This window comes from Gekko japonicus, unplaced genomic scaffold, assembly GCF_001447785.1.
Source record: "Gekko japonicus isolate JY-2015 unplaced genomic scaffold, Gekko_japonicus_V1.1 scaffold2065, whole genome shotgun sequence".
In the NCBI taxonomy this organism is placed as follows: Eukaryota; Metazoa; Chordata; class Lepidosauria; order Squamata; family Gekkonidae; genus Gekko; species Gekko japonicus.
The window spans coordinates 121,521-137,155 of record NW_015173198.1 but is presented as its reverse complement, the minus strand read 5'-3'; the positions used below and the strand labels follow the sequence as shown (position 1 = coordinate 137,155).

Here is a 15,635-nt window from a genome sequence, read left to right as displayed (position 1 = left end):
AAGGCAACACCAGAGGACAAGCACTGTGAGCAACGGCTGACCCAACAGACACCACTCAACGATGTAGCCAGGAAGAGAGGAATGGCCATGTGTGAATCTGCTCGCCCCAAGTATGGCCAGTTCAAAGTGATGAAAATATTCTAAGCAGCATCACTAAGTGGATGGATGCACAGTAGGGTTGCCAGGACCCCCTTGGGGTGTGGGTTTCCCCGCTCGACGGGCCCCTTACCCGCTGGCCCGGATCCGGCTGCCAGGGGGAACCTCACCCTCAAAGTGCTGGGATCGCGGTGACGTGCCTGGTGTGATGATGTCACCCAGAGGTGATGTCATTGCGCTGGGCACATTGCGGGGGGCGCTCTATCATTTGAAGGGAAACGCTATGTTTTCCCCTTGAATGATAGTGGCCCCACCCCTGACGTGCCTGACCTTGATGACGTCACTTCCTGGTGCTGTTATCGCAGCGCGCACTCCAAAGATGTCCCGGAGAGGGCCTGAGACTCCCCCACTGCAACAGCAGTAAGACCTGGCAACCCTAATGTACAGGCATCTGGCCCGCCTCCATTCTGTGAGCTGCCACTGCTGAAGGAAATGTGCACAGGAGAGCGGCACAGAGAAGAAATCCCCCAACTGTGCGCCACAAGGGAACCCAGGGAGCACATGGCACCTGCTGACTCCTTTCCTGGAGCCCACCAAGTGCTTTGAGAAAGCGGGTGGAGCCAGGTAGGGTTTCTGCCCAGCAAGGCTTCTGATTGGCCACTGGAGATCTGATTGGATGGGCAGATTTTTTTTTTAGCAGCAACTGCCACCACAGCATAAGGATCTTTACTGTGTGACCAAAGGTTAGCTGCAACAACCGTTTTGTAGCTGGCTCTGCCTCCCGTAGCAACCGTTGTGTGGCAGCCATTTTGTAGTTGTGCCCACCACACGGGCTCAAAAAGGCTGGAGACTTGTGAACTAAAGGAACAGCTGAGAAACTGACCCATTAACTTGGTAAACTTCCACACGGTCTGTGAAGCTGGGACACCCCCCCCCCCTTTCCCTTTTGGCCTTTGAGAATCTGCCCCCATGGCCTGCTGCAGCTCACTACCTAAAGCCTGGAAGTGTCCTGCGTTGGCTAGGAAAACTTCCCCCAAGATAACACAGTTACTTCGCCATAGAAAAGCTTCCAGAAGGAACAAATTAAGGTACGTTAAGCTCACAACTCCCTTGTGGGCGATACTTTAGTTCAGACCTAATTAAAGAATCCTCTAGGCTTAAAATACCCAGCCACAGAGGCGGCTACCTGCTACACATCTGTATGATTAACTGCTCCGGTCTTTTCAGAAGACAGCCATGTCTGTCTGCAGTAGAACAGCTGGATTTGGGTCCACAATGGGCCACAGTGACCAACAAGAGTTTCAGGGCATGAGGGTTCAAGAGTCAAAGCTCCTTCATCAGATACCTGATGAAGGGAGCTGGGACACACGGAAGCTTAGCCCCTGAAAATCTTGCTGATCTCTTATCTTGCCTCCCGCTAATCGACTCTGGCCTTGCCTCCTGCTGATCAACCTCCACTTTGGGTAGCTAATTCTTGTCCCGTCTCTGCTCTGAAGCTATCCCTCTAGCACTGAGACATATAAGAACCGCTTGTCAACAAAAGATGATGCCGGTGACTTCTGTGCATGACCCAGTGGCCTAAGCCTCATCCTTGAAGAAACCCGTCAGGGTTGAGTGGCAAATCTTCTCATGTGTAAGAGTGCCATGTGCACCTCCGGTTTTAATTCAGACACACAGTCTGTGCATCTCCCCCTCTGCATCTTGCGCTCTCCTCGGGGTAATCTAATGCACAAGCCCACAAAATTAGCAGCGCCAATCAGGTTTCCATTAACAGAATAAAAGACTGTTCCTCCCTCCCACCCACCCAAAGATTTTCTGAAACTTACCTTTTGAACCAGACTGGAGAGGTCTATTTTAAGGACTTCATTGACTTTGGCAAGTTGAGGGCCCACTCCCGGCAACTGGAAGAAGGTGTGGAGGCAGAAAGTTTTTCCAAGTTAGTTCCAGCCCATATGTCAAGCTTACTCCAATTCCACCAATCAGTTTGCAACAGTGGGCTTTTCTGCACTCTCGTTTTCCTTGCTCATGCGGTCCTGTTGCTTCATTGTTGTTTTTTCTGCTCCACATGTGTTTTGCTCCCTCTTGTGGTCGATACGGTACTACATCACGTTATGTCTGCCACATCTCCCTGCATAAAAGTCTGCAATTTAAATTTGCAGGGAGATAGGCCGGACATAACGTCTAGAGGGAGGAAAACACACGTGGAAGAGAAAATCCCCCAAAGAAACAGGAACACTTTATGCCAATTAAGCGCTAACTTGAAAGAACAGGAACACACAAGCAAGGAGAATACGGAAAAGCCCAGCATTACACATTCTTAGCTATGCAGGCTCCTTTTTTGGCTAACATCTATTATACTTCTGTCCTGCTCTCCTAGGAGGTATCCAGGGGTCTCCCACACCTGCTCAGCTTCAGCAATGAGAAGCTCAGAAGGAGAAAACCTCCTTCCTGGGGTCCTCTCTTTTTGCTGCTTTTAAGCAGGATTCCAGGCCACATCAACTTCCTGTTCCTTGTTACTTGCAAGGAGGGCCTCACTTGCACGTAGGCCTTTTTCTTCCAAGCAGGCTACAGTCACTCGGTTGTCTTTGATTTGTTTAAAACCTTTCAATGCTGACGTTCTCCCCCAAATAGGGTTACTAAAGGTGGTGAACATCAAAACATTCAAACACCTCAGCATTAAAATGTTTGAGACATTAAAACGGCATTTAAAGTTAAGTATATAGAAAATATTTAAACAATTCAATAAAACATAAACACACAAACACACACAACACAACCAGGGAGGAAGGCCTTGTATCATTTAAATTGGTCACTGAAATTGTATTCTGGAATTTTCTGTGAGACATTTTTGATCCCTTTGGGGGACAAAAGTTGTTCATAAATGCTTAAACTATACCCAGCTGGGAGACCTGTTACAGCTATTACGTTCAGTTTCAGAACTGTAGGTCTTTGAGGAAGGGGGGTGGGGAGAGACTGTTTTGGCTATCAACAATAAACCGAATGCAATCACTCATTCACATTTTCAGGAGTCTATGTAAAAATGTTTACGCAAAAAACCCCACTCACTTCGATTACACAGAATGGACATCTGAGGTTGTCCAATAGGGTTGCCATTTCCCAGTTGGAGGCGGGGGATCCCCCGGTTTGGAGCCCCTCCCCCCGCTTCAGGGCTATCAGGAAGCAGGGGGAAAGAGACGCCAGAGGGCCCCCCCCCCAGCGGGAAATAAATACAACTTACCAGAAGCAGGAAGGGAAGAATCAGGAAGTAAACATGACATGCCTACGTCACCTGGAAGTGAAGTAGGCCATGTCGGTGACATTGGGGGGCCAACGCTCTGGTTTTTGGGCAGAACTCCATGGTTTGAAGCCAATTTTACCATAAAGTTTTGCCCCAAAACCAGAATGCTACCCCCGACGTGCCTACATCACTTCCAAGTGATGTAGGCAAGCCACGTTTATTTCCGGGTACATCTCTTTCTACTCCCAGAACGCTCCCTTCATCCCCCGTCTGCGGGTCCGACTGACCTGGCAACCCTACTGTCCAGCGCACTGTACTGAGTGCCCGATTCACATGCTGCCACATTGTCTGCACTGAAGGCACTTGCTGCTTAGCGTGTGTGTGTGTTCTCACATCCAGAGCTGCCGCATGCAGAGCCAAACTATTGGTCCACCTCGGTCAGTCCTGTCTACCCTGACTGACAGCCGTTCTGTAGACTCTTGGGCGGGAAAATGTCTTTCCCGACACCGGAGGCTTTTCAAGAGAGAGGCCAGGGGCCGAACCTGTGAACTTATTTATGCAAAGCAGATGCTCTACTTAAAATATTACGTATATGTTCCCCATTCTTCCACAAGTAGAAAAATTAAAATTAAAAAGCAGTACAGAATGTGAAAGGAAAAAAAACACTAAAAACAAAGACTAAAACACACACACAGACCACAATGCAAAGTAGTCGCCCTTATTGCAGCATCTGTGCAATCAGTGGCAGACACTGTTTCCTGTTTACTGCTTTTTAGAAAAGTAGGAGAATCATTTCAGCAAGTAGTCCACGCTCTGGGAATTGCACTGATAGACACGTCAACACTCTCTGGAAACTCCTTGATGCCTCCTGAAAGGATTATCAGTCAACGGCAGACAAGCGTTCCTCAGAGACTGATCTACCCATCAGCCCCTACAACGGGGGTCCCCAACATGGTGTCTGTGGTGCCAGGACATCGGCCAGCACCTTTTCTGGAGCCCACCAAGTGATTTTAGGAAGTGAGGAGGGGCTGGGCAGAGCTTTTGGCCAGCAAGGCTTCTGGATGGCTACTGGAGATCTGACTGGCTGGGCAGATTTTTTTAAAAAGTTGCTTTGGCGGCAGCTGCCCCCACGGCTCAGATATCTTCACTGTGTGACTGAAGTAAAGCTGTGGTGATCATTGTGCGGCTGGCTTCACCTCCTGCGGCAGCCATTTTGCAACAGCCATATTGTGGCTGCAGCCATTACGCCATGTCATAATTCCAAAGGTGCCCGCAGGCTCAAAATGTTTGGGGACCCCTGCTCCACAGTAACCTGCCTCAAGGAGCACTGGGGAGCACACTCCTGTACCATGCATGAGCCAAGGTCACATCCCAGAACGGAAATCAGTGCATGAAAGCTGCCTAGAAGCAGCGGGAAGTTTTGGAACACTAATGTTCCATGTTGAAGGCGGGAACTGGGTATGTGTATAGACTCCGTGGTTAAGACGCTGAGCTGCAGACCGGAAGGTTGGTAGTTCAGCAGTTCGAGACCCGAGAGCCACATGACGGAGTGAACTCCCGTCTCTGGTTCCAGCTCCTGCCAGCCTAGCAGTTTGAAAGCAAGAAATTGCAAGTAGGTAAATAGGTACCGCTTTGGTGGGAAGGTAACAGTGTTCCGTGCGCCTTGGCGTCTAGTCATGCCGGCCACATGACCACGGAAACATCTTTTGACAGGGCTGGCTCTTCGGCTTTGAAACGGAGATGAGCACCGCAACCCTAGTCGGATTCGACTGGCTTTCGAGCAAGGGAAACCTTTACCTCTACCTTTACCTTATAGACTCCAAAGCACTCCCCCCACCCTATTTGCAACCTGAAAACGTACGAAGACAGATCGAGATTTTTCTACTGCCTGTGAGAACCGAGACTCTTAAAAGGTACAGACAGCATTCCCTCTTACTCGGCTGAAGTTCGCGTGGATGTCGAGCTGACCCAGGGAGTTGCTGATGGCGTGGCAGATGGAAGCCGCCTGGGCCGTGGCGCACGCAGGGTCGGTGAGCGTGTCCATCAGGTGGCCTTTTACTTCCGTCAGGTTGCCCTGCAGTCCCTCGGTGCCCTCCTGCAAGACCTCCACAGAGACGCTCACGTTCTCCAGGGCCTCCTTGGTTTCTCTGATGGCTGTAAGGGTTAGAAATACTACTGAGTTAGTCTGTCAAGGGAAGGGCTGTCTTCTTTGACGGGCAGTGCCCTCGGGGAAAGGCCTCTCCAATCAGCGGCCGCCTGGTCCTTTGAACGGGAGATGCCAAGGGCTGAACCAAGGCCCTCCTGCATGCAAAGAGGCCCTTCCGCTGAGCCACAGGCATAATTTATTTTTATTTATTATTCAAATTTCAATATTCAATTCAATATTCAAAATTCAATAAGCCCTGGGAATACACCAGCAGAAGGAACTACTGCCCACAAAAGGTGGCAGAAGTTCAATTGGCAGGCTAACAAAACCTTGAGAAAAAGAACATCTCGAGCTGCACCTGTCACCTCTGCCTCCATCCAGTGGCATGTTGCTAGAGGTCTGCTTAGAAAGTATTCTTCTGGACCGGCCATATCTAAGAAAGGAGTGGAGGGGCAGAGTTTTAACTCCACCCACTAAAACGCCCTGCTTGCAAGCTCGGTGGGCAGAGACAGCCGTCTTCTACGTCTCTTCTGCTTCTTGTACGGCCGGGACAAAGCAATAGCTTTCACCGGGGGGGGGGGGGGGGCAGATTTCGTTCAGGAGCCTACAGCTGCCAACCTGAGCTGTTAAGGGAAGAATGCTACGATGTCTGCTTTCCGCTGAGATATACTGCTACGGATTCTCTGCACAGGCAAATTTTTAATTGGAAGAAGAAATGTGAAGAGACACACTTTTATACAGATGTGTATCTATATATCTAATAGCGACAAGTGGCCCCCATCTGCGGATACTTAAATCCACAGATTGGGACCACACCAATGCTAAATGTATTTTCCTGCAAACTTGGGGTAGTCCCCAGGTTTGCAAAAAAAACCTGCAAAGTTTTGAAAAATACATTGACGATTTAAATTCCCCCCAAGCTTAAAAAAAAATGTGCTGCCTGCGCATGCGCAGACAACACACCAGTTGAGGTAGCAGCGGCTGCCCCTGCAGGTGTCAACTCCAGGCCCGGCTGCCATAGCAGAGGATGCCAGGAGCGGTTAGAGGCCCAGCTGCCACAGCAGGGGACTCCAGGAGTGGCTTGGTACCCAGCTACTGCTGTGGCAGACACCCAGGGACCAGTGCTCCCTCTAAGCTGTGGAGTCCTGTGAGCCAAAATTCTACTCTGAGCTGCTGGCAGTAAGTAAGTAGTAAGTAAGTTTATTAAGAACAGTCATAAGACCAGCAAAATGAACCGAAATATTAAACACAGAATCTACAACATAAGAACCTTACAAGCTGCTGGCATGAAAGTGGTGAGCATGCGATTGGGCTACTGCATAAATCAGTTTGCTCTGGAGCCATCCTTCCTGAGCTAAGACGAAAATGTGTGAGCCGGAGGTTAAGAAGCTGTGAGCTAGCTCACGCTAACTCAGCTTAGAGGGAACACTGGAGCCATCCTTCCTGAGCTAAGACGAAAATGTGTGAGCCGGAGGTTAAGAAGCTGTGAGCTAGCTCACGCTAACTCAGCTTAGAGGGAACACTGGAGCCATCCTTCCTGAGCTAAGACGAAAATGTGTGAGCCGGAGGTTAAGAAGCTGTGAGCTAGCTCACGCTAACTCAGCTTAGAGGGAACACTGGCAGGGGCGCGCTCTGGGGTCGATTATTGTAGGGGCAGACACCCGGAGAGAGGCTGTGGGCCTAGTGTGCCAGCAGACCACTCTGGGAGCCGCTCCCTGCCTGGCTGCCGTGATGGAGCACTCGGGACCCACTCTGGGTCTGGCTGCACGGTGGAGGACTTCAGGAGAGCCTCTGGGGCCGGCTGTGGCAGTGGAGGATATGGGGAGCCGCTCTGGGATCAGAGTGGCCCCCAGGTACCGTCACCATTGCTGCAGGTGGGTGGTGGGGCCTGGAGTTGTGATGGACACCACCACAAATCTTGCAGGCCTCCCACTTGTTCTCCTTGACTGCTTTAGCACAGAGGCACGAACACAGGAAGCTGCCTTCTACTGAACGAGAGTACTTGGTCCATCACGGTCAGTACGACCTGCTCAGACTGGCGGTGGGCCTGCAGGGTCTTAGGCAGAGATCTTTCACATCATTTACGGCCTGAACCTTCAACTGGAGACACCAGGGATTGAACCTGGAACCTTCTACACAGCAAGGTAGTGCTCTGCCACTGAGTCATGGCCTCTCTCCGCAGCATGACACTCAGATATGCTTTGTTACACACAGGCACCGCATACGAATACCTAAGCCAAGGTTACGAGCATCACTACAACAGAACTACCAGGGCAGGGCGGGACTAAGCACAGAATGGCTGCCTTGGGGCGGGGTGGGGTGGGGGGAACACATACAAAATGTCGGGCGGTTTCATAAAGCATCCTCCTGTGATGAGGGCAGCTATTCCGGAAAGAGCACTTCCCAGAGACCCCAAAGGGGATGCTTCCTGGGGTCTTCTGAAGTAGTCTTGCTCCAATGAGGGGGAGGAACGTCAAGAACGGCTCTTCATGCTAGGGACAAGGTGTTTAGGGGAAGGAGGGCACAACTGCAGGTGGGCACTGTGACACCCGCAAGCATGTTAATAATGAGGGGATTCACATCTGACTGGTCCTTCAAGTGGGAATTAGAGAAGCATATAGAGCAGAGATCCATCAGTGGCTCTTAGCCACAAGGTATAAACAGGAACTCTCAGGCTGGGGCAAGGGATGCTCTGTATTCTTGGTGCTTTGGGGGGGGGCAACAGTGGGAGGGCTCCTAGTGTCCTGGCCCCACTGCTGGACCTCCTGATGGCACCTGGTATTTTTGTCCACTGTGTGACACAGAGTGTTGGACTGGATGGGCCATTGGTCTGATCCAACATTGGCTTCTCTTATGTTCTTATGTTCTTATGTTCCTATGTCCTCTTATTTGTTACATTTCCTCTCATTTTCTTTTGGCTGCTTAGTCTTCAAACACAGAAGGCTTTTGCCTGCTGAACTACTGCTAGGAATTCACTTGCTTTCATGTATCCACAGGGATGCCAGCTCTGGGTCAGGAAATTCCTGGAGATTTGGGGGTGGAGCCTGGGGTCAGGACAGTGGGGTAGAATGCCACAGAGCCCACCCTCCAAAGCAGCCATTTTCTCCAGGGGAACTGATCTCTGTAACCTGGAGACCAGCTGTCATTCCAGATCTCCAGCCACCACCTGGGGACTGGCAACCCGACATGTCCAGGACCTTTGGCTGCCCATGGGGCCTCATTCCTCCAATGCACAGCTCCCTTGATCACGGGCAGCACTACCGACTGGAATGATCGCATGGTGGGCGGCAGCCAGCGACTGCTTTAAATGTCACCTTTGGAGATCAGAGCAGTGAAAGGTAGAAAAGGAGAAGCATGGGGACAGGAGGAACCACGCAGGAAGGGTTCAAGCCAACGAGGAAGGCGCTTCACACAAAGCACTCAAGGCGTTTTACCTTTAATGGCCCTTTCCACTTTGACTTCCGGACAAACAGAGAAACAAAGCAGAGAGAAGAGAATGAAGATGCAGGGAGAGAAAAAGATTTGGGGGCAGCAAGCAAAACACTCCCACTTGCTGACGCACGGAACGAAGAGGTTAAGGAGTTGACATGTATCCCCCACACTCCACCCCCAGGAATACAGGCCAGCCTTGGAGAACTTGGCTCCTGGAGTTGGGGGACCAGCTCAGACCAGCAGCCCGGCTGGCCAGGCGTTGTGCATGGAAAGGAGTGAAACTGACTTCCCCCACCCCACCTTCCACTGATGCAAGAGGCAAGAAGGCAACCTCATTTCCCCCGGTGCAGCTCCCCAACCCTGCAAAGCTATTAATCCACACGTGTACCCCAATATCAGGAGACCAGTCAGAAAGGACTACGGGGGGGGAGGGGAACATAGGATGCATCCACAACCACCAATACCTTCTGCTGCTGGACTGAGGAATCCCACCCAATATATTTGGTTGCCAAACATACTACGACTATCTACTTTTTACCAGCGAAATCTACCAGCTTGCAGGCTAGGTGCCGGGGGAAGAGGCTGTGAACTATAGGAACAATCTTAACTTGGATTCTGGCTAAAACTGTACATCTGTTCGTTCAACTGGGCCCAGGAATCCTGGTCTCTGATCCAACAGGTGTACAGCAGTGGGGCGACAGCCTGATTCTCTGCAAGAGGGGGGGCCTGACTGTATCATTTGCCCTGCAGCCAGCTCAGCCCAGCTTTCCCCTGTGAGGCAGCCAAATTTAAGTGCAGAGTCTCAGCTAGAAGGTGATGGCAGGCTGCAAAAGAACTCGTTAGCCAAGGGTGTCAAACATGCAGCCCGGGGGCCGGATCAGGCCCCCAGAGGGCTTCTATCGGGCCCGCAGTCTTCTGCTTCTTCTTCCAGTTCTGCTGCTGCTGCGTCATTGTAGGTCTGCAGCTTACAGATACACACCTGAACAGCATACTCAAGACTGCAACAGCACAGGCATTTTGATGCCATAATTCAGAGGAAGAGGTGTCAGTTATGAGACACTATTAAATAAACAAAATATTGCAAGAGTGCTAATGTTTTAAGCATTTTTAAGTAAAAAAAACACACCTTTGTGTTTGTGTCCTTTATAAAGTTTATACCTCCGCTACCTGGTCTTACATTTTATGACACGCATGGCCCGGCCCAACAAGGTCTCATTTATGTCAGATCCAGCCCTCATAACAAATGAGTTCGACACCCCTGGGTTAAGCACTCCTTCCACTACAAAAATTACTCTCTTCCCTCTGCCACTGTGCTACAATCTGCTACCAAACAGACACTGCCAGCCTAGAACGATGGAGTCCGCAAGCAAACAAGTTCTTGCAGACTCAGAGGAGAAAACATCATGTTCAAGAACAACTTTGTCTGAGGGAGCCAAGCCTGGCTCCTGGAGTTTTCTGGCGTGTACGAGAGAAGCATGTGCGCCGTGATGACGTCACTCGGAGGTGACATCATCACGCTGGGCACATCGGGCGCGACAGGGCTCTTTGGGGGCAGTGCTCCCCCTGCAAATGGGGGGGGGGCGGAAAGTGGGGGGAACCCATGGGGGGGTTAGCAAGCCTGTGTGGGTAGCCACATTATTCTGTAGTAGAGTAAAATCTGAGTCTCGTTGCACCTTGAAGACCAATGAAATTTCTAGAGCATAAGCTTTTGTAAGTCTAAGCTCCCTTCATCTGACACCTCGTTCATGGGACTTGAACTCTGACCTCCAAGAAGGAAGCACAAGCGAGCGGCAATGTTGCCAGGGATGCGTCACAAGCCACAGGAAGATCACGACCTGGTTCTTGATCTAATTTTAATTGGGGGGGGGATCAAAATGACAAGGGGCACGGGAGACTGACTCTTCAGGAGGTTTTAGCATGTCTCCCAGTTGCTCAAGACCTACAAAGCCCAGGGCATCATGAGGAACCAGTTTGCTCTTCAGTTGATAGGGGAGTACTATACATTCCTTTGCACGCTCACAGCAATGAAGAAGAAAATGTACGCCATTAAGGACAAAAGCATTCTAGTTCACTGTTTGCCACTGACGATGGGAAATCTAGTTCATGAAAATTCATGCTACAATAAATCTCGAGAGACTCTTTGCTGCTTCAGATGCTCAAAGACGCATATGCAAAATACAGAAATACCCTTGGAGAAAAATCAATGCATGCAATTAACACAAGAAGAGGGGAAAGTCTTTCGGGGGGGGGGGAATTATAAGTCTTTATCCTTTAAGTTTTGCTTTGTCTTCCTCCAGTATTCCCTCTACACCCAAAGTCCTCATCCTTCAGCTGTTCCTAGAAATTATGCATAAAGACAAAGCACTGAAGCACACCTGAGAGTTTCACATACATAGAAAGACTCCAAAGAGCATCTTGGCCATTTGCAATTTTTTAAAAAATTGTTGCTTGTTAAACAGTATATAGTCTGCTATCTTCATCCCCCCATGTCAGGGGTCCCCAACCATTTTGAGCCTGTGGACACATTTGGAATTCTGACAAAGCGTGCTGGGGGCAGCCACAAAATGGCTACCACAAAATGGCTGTCATAAGAGGTGGAGCCAGTCATAAAATGATTTGACACAGCTTAATTTCAGTGACACAGTGCAGATCCTTCTGCTGTGGCGGCAGCGGCTGCCAAATGCAACATTAAAAAAAATCTGCCCAGCCAATCAGATCTCCAATAGTCAGTCAGAAGCCAGGCCCTGCCCGGTTCCTCAAAACACATGGCGGGCAGTGTTTCCTTTAAGCTGAGTTAGTGTGAGCTAGCTCACAGTTTTTTAGCCTCCGGCACACACATTTTCATCTTAGCTCAGCCAAATCGCGCGCTCACAACTTTAATGCCAGTAGCTCACAGGGTAGAATTTATGCTCACGAGACTCCACCGCTTAGAGGGAGCATTGACGGCGGGCGCCAGAAAAAGTGTCTGCAGGCTTCATGGTGCCCATAAACCCTACGCTGGAGATGCCTGCCCGGTGTCACAAGCTGTGTCTGAAAGCCAACTCAGTTGCCAAAGTGGATTGCCCCACGGGAGGGAGGGGGCTACTGTTCAAAAGACTCAAGCCTAAGCCTAGGGAGCGCAGAATTAGTTTTACAGCTCTTTGGATTCCAGCTATGACGTGTGAGCCTCCAGAGAAAATTATTTAGGTGGATGAGACAACTGGTCCTTTTACCTCCTGCCATCGTCAGGGCTGCGTCCAGCGCCGGGCGCACTTCCTTCCCCAGCTGCTCCTGGACTCTGTTGCCAAGCAAGGGCCCCACGTCTGCCCCAAAAGAAGACCGGGGACAAAACCGGTTAGGTCCACGCATCAACCTCACACACTTGCCCACCCTCAAATGTCAGGCTTTTTACCCCTCCTATTTTCCCCTTCTTGAAGAACAGACGTGAAAAGTTTGGTACATAGGGTCTGGTTGCAGAGCATCTGAAAACATTTCAGACATGTTAACACAGCATGACACCAAAATAGTCCTTCTGCTCTTGATGCTAAAGTCAAGCTCGCTTCTTGAGGTTTTCTCTCTTCCTCTTCTAGAAAGGAGTTTCTGCTCAAATAAGGATTCACAGTTTGAGGAATTATGTGACATGCCCTGGAAAGCCATAGTGGTTAAGAGTGGTGGACCCACTAGGGTGGCCACCCCCCTTCTGGAGCCAGGGGATCTCCCAATCCACTGCCAGCCAGCAGTGGAAGCCCCACTCTTGAACACCAGTGTTCTGTGGGGACACTGCTGACACAATGTCGTCACCGGTAGTGACGCTCTAGTATTCAGGAGGAAATGCTATGGTTACCACAGAGTTTTGCTCCACACATGCTAGAGCGTCACCACACGAAAGCCCTAGCATGATGATGTCACTACTGGTGACATCATCGTGCCGTGCGCAAGAAGACTCCTGACAAGGAGCTGGGAGCCTCCCACTGCAGCAAAGTTGAGACCTGGCAACCCTGTTCCCAGCTCCTCCACATCCTTTCCTCTCCTTTTATGATATGGCTCTTTTGGCCACAGCCTTTAGCCTAAGTTGAAGGGGAGGCTGGGAGGCTGAAGTGGGGGCCCACCAGTATCATCTCTACCTGCGGGACCGCCTTTCCGCGTACGTTCCCCCAGGAGCACTAAGATCTGAGTCGCAGGACCGGCTAGTCCCCCCTGGCCCTAGGGATGCCAAACTAACAACTACTAGAACTAGGGCGTTCTCCTTGGCTGCACCAATATTATGGAATCAGCTCCCTCATGAGATCCGCGCTCTCCGGGATCTCTGCCAGTTCCGGAGAGCGGTGAAGACGGAGCTATTCCGCCAAGCATTTAACAACCCGGACTAAGCATGATAGCACTTTATAGTTGCTGCCATGGGTATGTTATACTGTGTGTAAATTACGATTTTATTGTACTGTTATAGATTGTTTTAGAGGCATTGTTTTATTGGTTTTAATGTTGTAAGCCGCCCTGAGACGCTTCGGCGGGAGGGCGGGATAAAAATAAAATCAATCAATAAATAAATATCAGTTGGGGGAGGGACAAGCCTCGGTGGTTCCGGCAGCCTGGAACCATGCAGGGCTCACCATCAATGGTGGGAGGAAGCCTCGGTGGACCTGACAATGGAGGCTGGAAGCAACACTGGGCCTCGGCAGCAGCGATGGAAGGAAATCCCGCACGAGTGTCGCTGGCCCCCCACTTGCATTATTTTAATCTGCACAGCATAGCATTAATCTGCACAGCACTGCAAATTTAAATAGCCAATCAGAAGCCTGGCTGTGTAGGAGTGCCACCTGGCCCCACCCACTTTCTAGAAACACTTGGTGGGATCCCCGAACGTGGGTGATGTCATCTCACTGGGCACATCAGTGCTTTTCAGGGGGTGGGGCTCCCCTACCAGCTAGCTGGGTGGTGGTGGATTGGGCCCCCAAAAGTGGGGGAACCCCTACCCCAACTGGGGAGATGGCAACCCTACCCCCCACCAGAAATTGCCCCCCGGTACCAGGTAAGTAGATATGTGTAGAGTGTCTGCAGTATCAGCATTCAAACATGAGCCAATGATAATCCCTTACTTTGAATGCTGATACTGCAGACACTCTACACGTATCTACTTACCTGGTAACCTGACAACCCGGGGGGGGGGGGGGGCTGACTTGCAGGCAGGTAAATCTCCCATTTTAGTATGAAGTGCCCATTTTAGTAATTAAAGCCCTAGTTAATTGCTATGTTTCCTAACACGGTTTTGAATCCCACCTTCCCCTGCAAGCCTTATGACCGGCAACATCTCTTGAGAGAAGAATGTAGGAACTCTGAATGTAAGTGCTCTAATTAGATCAGCAAAGGATCCCTGGTATGATCATAAGCAAATCACTGTTCCCTGGACAGCGGAAGGGGTGCTGTATGGCAGATCGGTGACTTCTAGGCATGCCTGCTCACAGACAACTGCTGCATGCTTAAATTCATATAATCAAATTCCAATCACACATTTCCTTCAGAATTCGGAACCCCAGGTTCATTTTGTGATTTATCATTTTAATAAACGTTATGGCCGTTTTTAGAGATTTCTGAGAGGGTGGGATGGGGGGGGGTGAGAGAGCAAAAGTGAGAAAATGCACACACACACACACACAAGACAGAAAGTGCACATTCCAAGTAAAAGACACTACAGAGTGATTACTCCCAACTGCAAAGAAGGAGCAGATGCTCAGAAGACCATCATTTACTTAAGGCACGTCAAGAAAGACAGTATTTTCTTTTACTTACTGTTAAGATCAGAAAGTGCTCTCCGCTTGGTAGTATTATACTGGCTCACCAAATAATCGATTTGCTAAAAAAGTTAAGACATACATTCTTAAACATTTTTTTAAAAAATCATATACAGACATGTACCAATACTTTAAGCGGCAATGGTCTTACACTGGAGCAACACTGTGTAGGACTGCACACTATTAAATTTATGAATTACAAATTCTACTCCTCACAACAGAATTAGAAAAGACTGAGAAACCAATCTCAAATCTGCTGCTCTCTGTGGAATCCAACAGGCACGAATGCCCATTTCTCGAGAAGTTCTCAAACGACCTGAGAAAGGATGACAATTCTCCTTCTGGTTGCTCCTTCTGGTTCCGTCTACAGCATATGGCTGGGATGCGGCAGTCGGAGTCGTGGGGACAGGAGTGAGATGCTGCCGCCTATGCCGAGAGAGTACTAGTGTCTGCCAGGGCCTGTCGATATTCCCTCACCAGGAGCACGCTGTGATAACTGTCTTGCTGAAGGACCCAACAGAGATTAGAGAAGGTGATACTTTCCACCCAGGGGGAAAACGAATGAGAGGATGTATGAGAACACAACAGAGATTTGGATCGGTCAGAAGAAGGAGCTGTAAACTGCTTGAAAAGTAAAAAAATCTTGAAGGGCAGAGTTCCTCCCTCTGATGTGGGGTTGCAAACCAGCTGCTCTTGGCTGAACCCACATGGCGTATTCATACATTTGGCAGAAAAGCAAATACGAAAGCATTTTGAAGTGCAGCAGGCAGGAAGAGGAAGTGCTGGGCCCATTAGGGGCGCCGCCACCACCTCTTAGAAGGGAAGAAGACAAAGAAGAAGATGAAGATGACAAAGAAGAAGAGTTGGATTTATATCCCGCTCTTCACTTGGAGTCTCGGAGCAGCTTACAATCTCCTTCCCCTCCTCTCCCCACAACAGAGGTGAGGTAGGTGGG

The 15,635-nt window shown here is 49.9% G+C and overlaps 1 protein-coding gene across 2 annotated transcripts in view; it reads right to left on the bottom strand.

Annotated features, from left to right (window-relative positions):
* Positions 1 to 15,635, bottom strand: part of PROM1 (prominin 1) — a 139,224-nt gene that overhangs the window by 72,485 nt on the left and 51,104 nt on the right. For both annotated transcript variants that reach the window (XM_015422650.1, XM_015422651.1), the window contains exons 6-9: positions 14,679 to 14,742; positions 12,125 to 12,214; positions 5,271 to 5,488; positions 1,923 to 1,997 (exon numbers count right to left, since the gene is read on the bottom strand). In XM_015422650.1, the coding sequence (XP_015278136.1) occupies positions 1,923 to 1,997; positions 5,271 to 5,488; positions 12,125 to 12,214; positions 14,679 to 14,742 (447 nt within the window). The remainder of the gene's footprint in view (positions 1 to 1,922; positions 1,998 to 5,270; positions 5,489 to 12,124; positions 12,215 to 14,678; positions 14,743 to 15,635) is intronic.